The 14476-nt window shown below is 32.9% G+C and overlaps 1 protein-coding gene across 4 annotated transcripts in view; it reads right to left on the bottom strand.

Annotated features, from left to right (window-relative positions):
* LOC123710092 (small G protein signaling modulator 2-like) overlaps positions 1-14476 on the bottom strand; it is a 46490-nt gene that overhangs the window by 22687 nt on the left and 9327 nt on the right. For all 4 annotated transcript variants that reach the window (XM_045661788.1, XM_045661789.1, XM_045661791.1 and 1 more), the window contains exons 3-4: positions 14160-14312; positions 1972-2138 (exon numbers count right to left, since the gene is read on the bottom strand). In XM_045661788.1, coding sequence (XP_045517744.1) covers positions 1972-2138; positions 14160-14312 — 320 coding nt within the window. The remainder of the gene's footprint in view (positions 1-1971; positions 2139-14159; positions 14313-14476) is intronic.

Here is a 14476-nt window from a genome sequence, read left to right as displayed (position 1 = left end):
ATACAAGCTGCAACTTTTACACAACATTGAAAAGCTTTCAGTCCCCTAACGAGCTTTACAACAAGTTAAAAGTTGCCTTACACTAAACGACACGTGTTAAAGTGGTTTCAGACTGAGATTTAAAGTCTAATTTTACGCTCGCTATGACTATATGTCAAAATTCAATACATTTCTGACACACGGAAGTCACATTTAGTCTGTTTCACAATGTATGGATAAAGTACCAAATAGCTTTGCAACACCTACATTATTTGGAAGATAAAAGTTCCGAATAAGAAACTTCGCGTTTCATCGGACTCATAACTTATGATGGACTTTATGTGACAAATAGCGCTATCTGTAGTAAAACGCAACAATAGTCTTTATCCTATCAATAAGTAATAAATAGCTTATTTGAAACTTATGTAGAACTTATCCGTACATTGTGAAACAGACCCTTAGTACGACTAAGATATGTTTAGTGTGACTTCCGACTTTGGTTTACGCACATTTAAATAAAATATCTATCAAGTGGTTATCTCAGACCCTCGCAGAAACAAATCACCCAATCGTCATTAGTTAATATCTGTTAATTAGGTTCGCCAACATAAAGATTTCAAATGCACCTAAATATTGTTTTATAATATTTAGCCCCGCCAATGACAGCAATGCTTTCTTTTATATAAAACCTTTGTTATTTAACGACTGAGATGTATTGACCGCGTAGGCCATTATCAAAGATTGAATAGATAAAAGTTAAACAAAGGAACACTATTACTGAACACGTTTATCCAAGATTTTCTTTACTACTCCACAGTGATTTAAAAACGGTATTGATATTAAAAGTTAATGGCGTATAAAGTATCTCCTTTTGCTTTCTTACTTACTTTTTAACATTAAATGTTTACTTTGAAAGTGGAATTACCTGTATAAACATTAATTAATTCGTAAACAACTAAGCTTTCGAACCTATGAAGTTATTTCAGAATGTCGTTAAAATATTACCGAGATAATACGGAAAATATGCAAATAAATGTAGCAAAACAGGATTACAAAAATAATTAATAATATCTATTTGTAATTTTACTAAATTGTTTTTAAATAACAATGTAATATATCTATATCTATCTATATATAGACATGTAAATAAACTTTGTTTGATTATAGGAAGGGTATCTTGGCACTTGACTCTTAGCATTTGATAAGTCTGTGTCTTTTTGAAATAGATAAATAATCTAGAATATAATTCGTCTTTTTTTGTTATATTATTTTGTTATTTTTGCTTTCTTTTGTCTTTCTTCATTAATGTAAATTAATAAATTTGTCATAAACATTTTAATGACGCCGTCCGAGGTGTATCGAGGCTACACATTTGTTTTAGTTGGTTCTAGTCTGTGTATCATGTGTTTTTTAAAATAAATAAATAATCTTGATATAGATAGATTACAATATTCCTAAAGCTCAGTGAAACTGTGATCTAGACTTGTATGTTGTTGTATATATCTATGTTGTATCTTCATAAATATGCAAAAGTTGAGTAGGTAGTTAGCTAGTACTGCGGAAGCTTATATTAGTTAAACAATGCCTCCACTTTTTAAAACGTTACACAAGCTTTTTAAAGCTAGTAGAACGTCTATAAATAAGGAGCTTTACATTAAAATATAGTAAAAGAATTACGTCATATCCAAGATTTACTGGAGAGCAATATTAAATTTATTTTCATTAATCGCATAATTTGTCATCCTCGGTGTGGAGGCAATGGAATTTTCTTCGCAGGCTCAAAGCTAATTTAATTTAACCTATCAATTTTACGGAAGGATGAATTTTCTCTATTACTAAGCATTTGTTGGGTCTTATGTTCTACGCTAACTTTAGTACTGGCTCATAAATTGTGAATAAAACATTTGTACCTTAAATGTTTGGGAATAATAATACATATATTTAAGAATTTGACTTTTCATTCATTTGTAAACTTCTAGAAATTACTCTTACCTGTACGTAGGTGGTGGCTGTGAGCCAAGTAAAGAGCCCGATCCTCGCTTGTGTAATGGTGGACGCGGGGCTGATGGTCGTCGTTCCACGCCGGAGGCAGAACGGGTCGCTGGAGCACCCTCCGCAGAGAGCACCCTTGCTGATACTAGAGCCGCTTCTGGGCAGTTCTGAAGCAAGAAAATCATTATTGGGCTGCTCGAAAAAATAATAAAACTAAAAATGGAATTAGAATGGGGAACTTTTCTTACAGAAATAAGTTGATTGTACGATTAAATAATAATTTGTACCATTGTACCACCCAATTGGTTAATAAACAACTATATAATAATAATGATATAAAAGTATAAAATATTTTGAGCACACAGCCAATGTGTAGTTTAAGATGTACACAGATTAATGTTTAATTATTTTAACTTCTTTTTTATTGACTTTAAATATTTAGTGATTGAACAATTATGAAAAGAAATACATTAAAACGAAATAATTTTTTTTCTGTAGGGATAGAATATATTACACAACATAGACATATACAATAATAATATTCACTTTACATTTTAACCCGACCCAAAAACAATCAATTTGTTAAAATAAATCTCTCAAAATTCTCTATTAAGAAAGGTTTTCGTAAACTATCATATCTTAGTGATCCATATAATATCTATTAAGTTGCATTTCTCATTTTCCATACGTACACTTAGGCTGATGTTTCGAGACGAAACCCAGGACTAAAGTGCTAAGTGTCCAATGGATATTTGACAAACGGAAGTCGTAGCGATAAGTCTCAACTCTGCACCTGAGAGTAAGCTCTTCCCCACTCCATTTCCATCCAACTTTGTTAGATGTAATCAGTGAAATTAAATGGGAGCCGTATTAAAGTGGCATAATAAAACAGGCACTCAACCGCCTACAATGTTTTACTTCCAGCTTTTATTACAAGAACAGTGTAATCTCATCTTTACGACATACGCATACGTTTGAAAGTTTAATGTCAACGAGACAGACTCGAATAGAAATCTTCAAATGAATTACTATATTTATAAACGTAGCTCCAATTCGTTAAGGGGTGTTTTATTACCTTAGCACGAGCGTTATTCATAGGTACATATTGTGAATTTTACATTAGGTCTTAAGTAACCATTAATTTTATTGTACGGTTTTGAGTGTTTTTTTAATTTATTTATTCACATCATTATTCTATCTTAACAGTTACAACTAATTCGATATAACGACAAAATATTACCAACACCGATTATCCTAAATCTTATAACTAACAATATAGCAAGCAACTCTTGTAAACTCAGCCAGTTTACAAACAAATAGGTCTACCTCAATAGAAATTTTGTTAATTATTTGTATTTCTCGCGCTACGAACATGTGGAATGGAATAAAATGCTAACCGCCGCCCATGGCCCAGTCAGGGGACTTCAATGTTTTATTTCTCGTTTCTATGAACAAATGATCTACTATCGACCACTATGTTACATTCTTAACCTATTTTGTATTTTAGGTACGATATAATGAACTGAATTTCAAATGAACTGGCAACCGAGGAACTCACTCCGGTCAGAGTTCACAAGTTTTAAAACACAAAGGAATTTCTTTGCCTGGAGTAATGTGGCATTTGCTATTCACTGTGGTCCATTTATACACAAGTGATATTTGAACTTTAGCATTCTTCTAAGCTTCCATTTGAATTATTCATGATATGTACGCTTTTTATATAGTAAGTTTTTTAAGATTATATTGCACTTAAGTATATCATCACTAATGAGTAATCCAATATATATAGGTACTAAAAGCCTAAATTAGTTGTAGTATTACATTTATTTATCAACTATTTTTGTTTTTTTGGATTAATAATAATTAAGTAGGCCTTGTATTCAATAATAATTAGGAATAAAAAAAAATTAAGCTATATTGATTATTTTATTAATAAAGACATACAATTAGTAACATTAAGTATTATTTTTCGTTGGTAACGTCTAACGTATATCCCCCGAGTTTGGAGCGGGTGAAACCATAATTGCTTCGGGTTCGAAGCCACAAAACCAGACCACTACGACAAACAACTAAAAAGAGACAGCCTCCATTGTGTACGTAACTTTTCTATCAACACACATAAATTACCCACCTACAAAGATTCCCCATTTTCATTAACGAAACGAGCTCCAGCGATACAGCAGACAATAATTTTAATTATACGAAATTATATTAGTTCCAGTTCAAAGAATTAATTTGTTATACGGTATAATATCATCAAACACCTTATTACGTTAATGGGTACATATGAAAAGCTACTTAAATTATTACAGTTTTAATAAAAGCACGCTTGAGCTTTTACTTGGGATCTACGTAGTGGCGCTTCCTTTTAGTAAGCTTCTTAAGCTGTTTAGAAGAATATAGTCACTTTATTTTAATTTTTTTTAGTTTGTAAGTAATTTTGTAAGTAAACAAAGCCAATCAAAAAACTAGAAGATAGTAAAAGTTATTTATGAACAATAATTCCGGATAGGCTTTATTTCTTTACAGTTTTATATGTAAATATTAAACAGTTATACAAAATAAAAATGGTGTGTGAACAAGTCATTTGTTCATTATTAGATTAAATATCATCTTTATATACATATCTTAAGGTATATTTTTCATTAAACTACAATATTATTCTCTGTAAAGGTGAAATATAATATTGCCTACGTCATGCACGTTGCCCGATAGCGCTTTTTCTCGTAGACATTACCAGTGCTACGCGACTCCAGCTGACGTAAGCCTGATTAATGGTACTTCATATTTCATCCATATTGATAAATATTTTGAATTAGATTAATTATAGTTTTTGGTCATGACCTAAAATTAAGACATTCCTCCGTGGTGTTAGGAGAAAGACTTCAATTCCCAGCGAAATAATAAATGTTATGTATATCAAAGAATTGTCGCAGTTGGAAAAATACCCCCATCTCATGGGAAGCGATTTCACATCGCAATTATCCCAATCTACTACCTAGGGTATACATGTCGCAGATTCAACGCGATTAATAATTGCAAAATTAGTGTTACTACCGTCGTCTGACATTATAACTTTAACACAGTCATTGCGCACGTCCGGCGCAGGCGCCGATCAGAGAGCTACTACCGTCTGAACGACCGTACTCAACGATCGATTCTACGCACTACTGACAAATTGACTTTAACACATTGATAACTTACAACCTGTAAGACTTCGTGATGTTGCCATTCTAATAAAACGAATGACGTCGTGTTCGTTTAGTACGTAATCTCTGACATATATTAACTGTGTGTCCAATGTTTCATATTTATATCGTATCAAAGACAAAATACTTATAAGTATCAAAATTAAATTTGTTTATTTAAAGTAAATCAATAAATAAAAACTTACTTCAACACATCTTTTGACATCTCGATTTAAAATGCGCTTAGATATTCTTCAATATCATCTATCTGCATCAGTCGGCTACAATTTTATTAGGACAAAATATACTACCAACACCTATAGGACAACAACTATATAATGGGGTTCAACAGTCCGCAATTGAGACTGTTTTATTTATTGGAAATCCACGAATTCCTAAGTGCTTTATTGTTGGGCCATGGGCAAGCAGTGAAATACTTTATAGCGATTTCCTTAATTTTTAATGTTGATAATGGTAGCCCCATTTTTGTGTGTGTTTAGAAAGGTTAAGATGACACAAATCAGTATTATTATTTTTGTACCATATCCACACCAGTCCTCTGAAAGTTCTTTAACGGATATCGATAAAAGCACCAGGGAACTTTGTGGAACCAGCTGCCTACTGAAGGATTTCTGACCAATTCGACGAAAATAGTACCCGAGTACTTCGAGAAAAGAGCGTACCAGTTCTTAAAAGGCCGGCAATATACTTGCGAGCCTTCTGGCAATGGTATCACTTAACATCAAGTAAGCCGTCTGTCCCTGCCTCCTGTTCGTTAAAAAAGTGACTCTGTGGCTCATCTTGATTGTTGGAAACCACTCGAAACGACGATTTATATAATTATTTAAATAAAGGTTTTATATGTTAATTTATTATCAAGAATGGTATTTATTTGAGAAAAATACTAAATAATTCCTTAAGTTATGTTATATATTAAAGTTAGAAAAAGTACGACAGTACGTAAGAAACACGATATATAAGGTAGACATAGATCGCAAATGGATCGTATCTTCTATAATGCGACCTTAATGTGTAAACAGCTAGATGTGTTCATACATAATAAATATAGTTACATTTATATCGATCACGGAAGTCTTAATTAGTAGTATGTGTATAAACCAAAGACAATAAATAGCTTTAGATTTGTATGCAAGAATACGAGTATAAGCTTACGTTAGGTATAAAATTTGTTAATTACTCGTTTTGGCAAATGGTAATTTAAGAAATAAAATATATTGATTTGTTTATTTGATTTTACTACATAGGGCACGCTTTTAGCCATAACATGAGTTTTAATACCTTCTATTATACATTATAGTCGCCAATTCATAAAATTTAAGACAAAATTGAAACTGTTTGCTACACAGTTTATCATTATACTAAGACGTTTAAAGAAATTTTTAAATTATGGTAAATAAAAAGATCTGACAAAGTAAAGCTTTAACGTAATAAGAGACTTAAGACTGACTATTGAATAAATGATACATAGGTCACGACACGTCACATGACCAGATATTGAATTATACCATATATTGATAAAATAAATAGCTGTATTTATGTTCTAAAAATATTTTATTAAATTTACAGTCACAATTTAAACCTCGTAACAATAAACAAATATTTCACTTAATATTTAATTGATATTTCCTATAAAAACAAAAAAACACATTTCATTATTCGTGAAAGCAATTTTTATTCATCCTATTTTTCGAATATAACTTTAATTGTCAGTTTTTGTGGCCCACGTATGAGAAAGCTAACAAAGGACGAGTTTCTTTCCTGTATAGACTTGACCTATTTATTAAACGACTATTTCTAATACCACTAAGAAAACATTGGAACAATAGAATGCGACCAATCTATATTAGTACTTTTCATATCAATTAAAACAAAGAGATTTTATTTTCTAGGTCGCTACGTCGTTTGTGCGCGTCTTCAGTAAATAAATTTAAAATTATAGAGTATGTACAATTTTCTTAACTTTAAGATTAATTAAAAATGTTTAAATCGAAAACTAACATAAATGTAAAAAGTTTGGTCCCAGTGGTAGTGTACTTGTAATGCTGCATTACCTTGCTATAGTTTGTAGTTTTTAATCCGCCCAAAAATATTTATTTATCTACTTCTTAACAATTTTTTTTATTTTATTTACACTTTTTTTCTTCTTTGCGTACACTGCTAACTTTTACTATTATTATTTGTTTTTACTGATTATTAGATTCTTATTTGTTTTTTGCGACTGGGGCGCAAACTAGCTGCTGTGGTCTCTGGCAGAATGACCAGCTCTGTGCAATAACTCTGCTCCTCAGCGTAATGCTGAGCCAGGGCCAATTAGAACCACAGCACACACGCATTACACAATTAAACCTTTTTCTTTAAAAAAATTGTTACCTCTCTATTATTATTTTTTTTTTAATTATTTTTATTCTTTGATTATTGTTATTTTATATGTTTCTGTGTGTGTGTTTTGTTAGTAATAAATGTTATGTCTATGTCTATTGCGATATTTATTCGTTGAGCGAGGTAAGTACCAGCTCTGCGTTCAGACGCCTGAAAAATTGTAACCGAAGCCTGTCAATAGATGATATTGAAGATTATCTATTGGGAATTGTAAATCGTGAGGTCAAAAAGGATTTTTTTTAAATCTGTCAAAGTAAATTTATTTATTAATTTAAATAGATGTGAACGAAACCTGTTAGTTTTTTAAAATATAAAGAAATAAATTAATTTAAAATATCCGATGTCTATACTATAGCAGTATGTTCATCATTAAATAAAAATATTTGAATAAAAAGAAAAAGCTTTAGGTAATGCAAATAATATTCCTAGACAAATCGAAACTTTAAATTTGTGATCTTTTCCAAACTTCGAAGATTTGGTTAACTTTGTTCATAACTTATAATTACTTAGTTTCTTAGTAAGCAGTATATTAATTATCTGTCTTTCTAGATAATATATCTGAATTATCCATTACTAGTGACCTATTTTTAAAGGCCATTTTAGCCGCGCTTCATTACGATGTTGAACCATCTACGCACTGAAGTATTTCCTTCAAAAAACAGCTCGTCAGCCCGAATTATATATAAAAAAGAAAAATTCAGAAACATTCTCATGTTAACAGAATTTCCAAAAAAGATTGATAAAATAATTATAGATAATTTAAATAAAGACCGTACCGTAAGGTAATAGTTATAAGGCTCAACTGAGTTCGATAATCTTTTAACAAACAAAGTGAAACAGCAATTTCAAGGTATTAATTTTACAAGGTTTTAGCGTAACGGGTTGTAATTAGATTTGTAAAGTCTGTGAGCCTTTGGCAAAACAGATCGAATGTTTATTACACCTATCAATGTTTTATTACCAACAGAACGTTTTTGGAAATACGAAGTCCCCTCGACCACATTAACTTTAATTTAACGATGCGTAAACATTGGGTTAGATAAAGCGAAGTAAGTCGTCTACAACCGGTTTTTTATATAATAAAATATTTCAGTATCTTTACCTCAATACCATTCGTTCAATAGATGATATGAGTTAAAATTTATATTCTATGGAATAATATTCAGAATCCAGGCAATGACGTCAGTCGCTTTCAATTAATATAATTCATACAGATAATTTTTCATACGACAGTTTTAAAGCTTATTTCTTATATCAAATGCCTAAATAATAACCAGACAACGTATTATATAAACGTTATCCGATTTAAAGTAACCTTCAACAAGAAAGTACCTTATTTGACTTCTTTGAAAAGCGGTACTTTCTTTTTCATGGGCAGGAGGCTCTCCTTATGTTAAGTGACCCATGGATACTCTAAATGGCTCGCGATTGATACGATCTTTTATTGAAGGTCCTTCAGTCGAATTGGTTCGGAAATACTTCAGTGGGAAGCTGAAAAATTGCCTCGAAAAACGCTCAGTTCTGGAATGGCATGTCACGGTGATTACGTGTGGAATTTCGTATTCTGCTTCTACGTTCGATGATGAAACTCAGCTGCAGGTAATAATAATAAGACATTATTAAAGGCTAATAAGCGCTCCTTTTAAGCGTAAGAAGTGCTTATGAGAAATGGAATAAAACCGGGATTTTTTACTGTGAGTTCTTTTTTACTACAGTTACGTTTTAACTTTAATTTCTTTATAAACAAGTTATAATGCCAGTGTAAACATATGCCCTCAGCTTTGGGGCTGTGCAGCTAAGAGCAATTTAGAAATAATATAACAGTTTCAGACCAAGGTTCTTCAGGACATTGTTAATGTATCATTGTATATTAAAAATAAAAGTATCCACAAGGATCTTAATGTAGATACAGTCCTAAATAAGGCGAAACGGTTTGACGCAGCTCACTTAAACAGGCTACACAGCCATGTGAATGCTGAGCTAATCCAACTTCTTGACACGACAGGAATCACACGCCTAAAGAGAACAAACCTTTAGAGTTAATAAACCTATAGCGACTATAAGTACAAGTCAGTATCTCGGACACACGAACATAGTGTCAAAACATTATAGAACACTAAGACAGTTAATGAACATAAACTTTGTTTAAGATATTCACTAGTATTATAGAAAATTAAGTCAACATAATATTACTTATTAGCCATAATTATTATAGATTGTAATTCATGTAAAGTCGCATTCTCTTTTGTGAACTTTATTGTAGGAAAAAAGTCGACATGGCTTAATAACCAATATATATGAAATACATTTAGATGGCTACATCATCTTCCATAATTTTAATCACATCATGCATATTAAATATTTTGCTTGGTTCTTATTTGAATGGCTGCGAAGAGCATGATGTAGGTACAAAATTTTGTGAGCAGTGCCTGTATTGATTTTCTGTAACTACGCCGTGACATCAGACTAAAAGCCTCAGTATGCAGCCAGCTAAATCATATATTATGTAATCTCATTATGTTGATAGAAGAGGATATATATTTAACTCTTTATATGTGAATAATGTTGCATAGTTCAGTGCTTCTTTCTAGTCAACGACACCCATTCTTGTGTAGTAAGTTCGAGCCCCGGCTCTGCACCAATGGACCGTCTATCTATGGTCGCTCTTCCGATAAGGGGAAGGTCGTAAAGAAACCGGCATGCCTTAGACAAATAAAGTCGACTGGGTGTGTCGGGCTCAGAAAATGCAAATAATCATGAAACAAATATAAAAACCTGAGGGCCAGACCTAACAGATCCTAGTGTCCACTAGGTTTCTATATTTACAATTCTTGATCATGTTTTTCAATTCAGTTTAAAACAATAAAATCGTCAATTTTAAGGTTGTTATATATTGAATTGGTTATAAAATTTGAGCAGTGTTGGTCAAGGGCTTCAGCGTGCAACTCTCGTCCCTGAGGTTGTAGGTACGATCGCTGAGTGTGCACAAATAGATATCCTTTCTATGTACGCCTTTAGCATTCGTTCAAACGATGAAGAAAAACATCTTAAGAAAACCAGATTGCCTTAGACCCAAAAAGTCGACGGCTGTGCCAGACAGAAGGCTGATCACTTACTTGCCTATAAGATAAATGATCATGAAACAGATCCAGAAATCTGAGACACAGACCTAAAATGGTTGTAGGCCTCTGATTTATTTATTTTTGCTGTTATTAGATATATAATACAATTATAGTTGTTTTATTCATATTTATAACATATTCGAGTAAAATCAGCAGTAACACAAGAGTATTACGGAATACAAATTTATTTAACTTTTTATATATTTCACTTTACAAGTGCTTTACAACTGTAAATGCGCCCGAAATGTCTAGTGAGTTTCATAACATTCAAGTGAAAATATTATTATTCTTATAATTTTTGTATGTAAGCTGTTCCTATTATGATTTTTATCTGAGGGGAAATGCATTGGCGCATTTCCTGCCCCTGAAATTACCAGGAGTATGTGGGGCCTACACCAGAATGTCTGCTATTCAGAGACTGGGAGACCCACTAAAATCACTGGTATTTCTTACCGCGTTAAAGAGGCTCCAGGCTCGCTCTCGCAGTCTATTCCTCAACGGCAACTCTTACGATCAAAACCTCCAGTGCAGTATATATTGGAGGTATGAGATGGATATATCTTCTCCTATTTCTTCGTCTTCTAACCCTAGGATTAGTTTGATGATTGTTCTAAAGCTTCTTCTCTCGCTCTGCTCTCTCGTCTCCTTCTATGGCTTAGTAGCTGGCGTACTTGTTCACAGAAGGTAGATGTAAGTACCTAACCAAAAGGCTTGCCAGGAAAGCCCTAACTTTATGTATGCATCTAAAAAATTTAGTTGTGGTGTAAATTTATTATAGAAGGAATTGTATGAAATAACCAAAACTGAACATTTGAACGTTCCACGTTATGAAACTGTATCAAAGCAGAAACTGTATGAGCTACTGAAATAATCAATTATGAATCACTTAGCTAAACACGTTCAAAAGGAAAGCTTTCAACTAAATATTGATTAGGATTGTGGGCAAATATTGATTAGTATTGTGGGCGCGCCATGGCCCTCAGTAAGACATCAGCGGCTCTAATCATTTTGAGACACTTGCATTACAGGAATAACTGACTATATGTGATATATTAACAATAGTATCTTATAACAATGTGTCATAAAGAACAAACAAGGATACAGCAACCGATAGGTACTTAATTTTAATATTATTTATATTTACTAACCCCCCAAACGTCAACCCACGAGGTGGGAAAACGACTTACCGAAACCACTAGAAACTTATTCCAGGAGGCGCGATTTTTAATATAACTTTCCCAAGAACTTAAACCAACTTAATCTTAGGAAATTCTAGTTCCGTATAAGCGGGCTAATCATATTTAATAGATACTGTGAGAAAAGTAGAAACTGTTTTGAATTGCTATACAACTTCGATTACGTGGCGAGCATGGTTTCGAATCACGCATCGCATCAATGGACGCTTACAATAAAATAATATTATATGGATCATTTTAGTGCTTTCGTGTACTTAATGAATTTTGTACTAACCCTGGATTAATTAGGTATGAAAACTCGCAGCGAAAGGGTGAAGTTTCAAACGGACACAGATGTATGTATGTATTTGATATTATGAACATGTGTTTACTGGTAGAGCAAAATAAAATTTGAAATTTTATTATTTGATTATTACGATATGTTACCCCTTTCAAATAGTATTAATCAATATTATTTTCTACTTTTTTTTTTCAACATGTTAATTATTTTGAATTTGGAACACGTATGTTATTTTAAATACTTGTTTCGATGTGTGCAACATTTCACATATTTCTTTGTGTTCATTATCAAATCACAATATTGATTGGGGTGTTAAAGAATATAGGATTGCAGTGATTGCCTTGCACAATGTGGGTATGGAGCCGGTGGTTATATTCCAGACACTACAAAAGCTTGATATCAGTCGTAGGTTCGTGTATCGTACTATCAATAGATAAAACAACAAACCAGAAAAGATCGGGACGGCCGCGTGCTGTTAGAACTACAAAGGCTGTTAATGCTTTTAAAGCCAGAATTCGTCGAAAGGAAGCGAAAAATCTTATAGCGAGAAATGAAGATTCCTGCTAGGACTCTGTCACGTATTATAAAACAAGACCTGAAGCTGGTTCTTATCGTCGACATACAGGACAGGCCCTAAATCAATCTTTACAATTAAAGAGTGTGGATCAATCAAAACACCTTCTGTCGCGATACGCAGCTGAAAAGCAGAGAAATATCCTCTTTATCGATGGAAAAAAAATTTCACGATTGAAGAACACTACAATAAGCAAAATCACAAAGTGTACGCTCTCAGTTCTAAAGAAGCTGCTCAAGTGGTCGGAAAGGTATAACGTGGTCATCATCCCGCGTCAGTGATTGTTTGCGTGTCAAGTTATCAAGGCGTAAAAACTTCAGCCAAAGTGTATCAAGATACAGTCTTTTATCATGATGTGAAACCTCTCAGCAATTCTTTTTGACAATATACCGTGGACTTTCTGGCAGGATTCTGCACCTGTTCGACAAGGCACGAACTACCCAAGCCTGACTTGAAACCAACGTTCCGGACTTTATAAGTGCTGCTGACTGGCCCTCAATTAGCCCAGACATCAACCATTTAGACTTCAAATTATTAAAAGAATTATGAGTACATATTGAGATATTTTAAACCAGTCGTCAGAATTCTAGAGTCAAGAGCGCTACGTATGACTCCCGTATGTCAAAAATGTATTGGATTATGAGATACAGGGGTGAGAATTCTACCCATAATACTCGACTAGAGAAGAGAGACAGCAAAACGTATCCTTTGATGGTTTAATGTAATCTCTACGAACTCGAAGGTTACCCTAATAAGCTACCTCAAACGAAGCCGCAAAACTTCCATTGTGCGGTAAATGTGACATCAAAGGTGAAATATTACTTCCAATTATACAATGGTTACGTGTGCCTATGTATTAATATAAAGCCACAGTGATGTTAAAATAAACGTTATAAATTATTAAAATACTAGTGAATAATATATTTTTGCTCCGCTATACTATAGTGGTCCAGCCGTCTTCGATTTCACTTTACATATTTTATTTATTATTGCTCGCAACTTCTCATCTTGGTTTAAAATTAATGTTTTATACCTCTTATACAACACGATATTCACTCTGTTTATTACATTCATACAACTTGTGTTTATTTGAAACTTCTCTCCATTGCGAGAAACTCTCGTCGCAGCTAATTAGCTAACTTCAGACAACTCGCACTAGCTACTACATGTCTAGTACGATTTAATTACACAGTGTCACGATGTAACTTCATGTAGACATATTACATTTGTTTCGTATTAAACTTTGTTTAAATAAAGAGATTCTATTATTCAGGCAGTTTTATGAATGAATTTTAGTTTGAATTTCAAACACATTTCCTTAGAGTAACGAAAGCTGCATTTTAAAGCTATATTTTATAAAGATGAAGACAAAATTTGCACATCATTAGCACAAAGTAACGGTCAACATTTGGGATATTCTCATCTTACCTTCGCAATCTTATGTAGAAGAGCAGTCGTAGAGCTGGTCTTGAAGAGTCCAAGTGCACGTCTGCGCAATCCTTGGCCAAGGCAGGCTTCCACAGCGCCACATAGTGCTGTCACTCCACCGCTTTCTTCATGAACAAATTTCCTTGTAACCGCCTAATGTAGAAGAGAGATAATTCATTATTACTATGACATAACAAACATTAAATATAGTGACCCACGTCGTATATCTCGACCTCGATATTAAATATATATAATTATTTTATGTTGAAAGACATTGTAACCTATAAAAAAACATTTTTAAATGCAGCTCCTGAAGT

Source organism: Pieris brassicae, chromosome 5 (genome assembly GCF_905147105.1).
Source record: "Pieris brassicae chromosome 5, ilPieBrab1.1, whole genome shotgun sequence".
In the NCBI taxonomy this organism is placed as follows: domain Eukaryota; kingdom Metazoa; phylum Arthropoda; class Insecta; order Lepidoptera; family Pieridae; genus Pieris; species Pieris brassicae.
The sequence above is the reverse complement of the archived record's forward strand: the minus strand, read 5'-3'. Positions and strand labels throughout refer to the sequence as shown.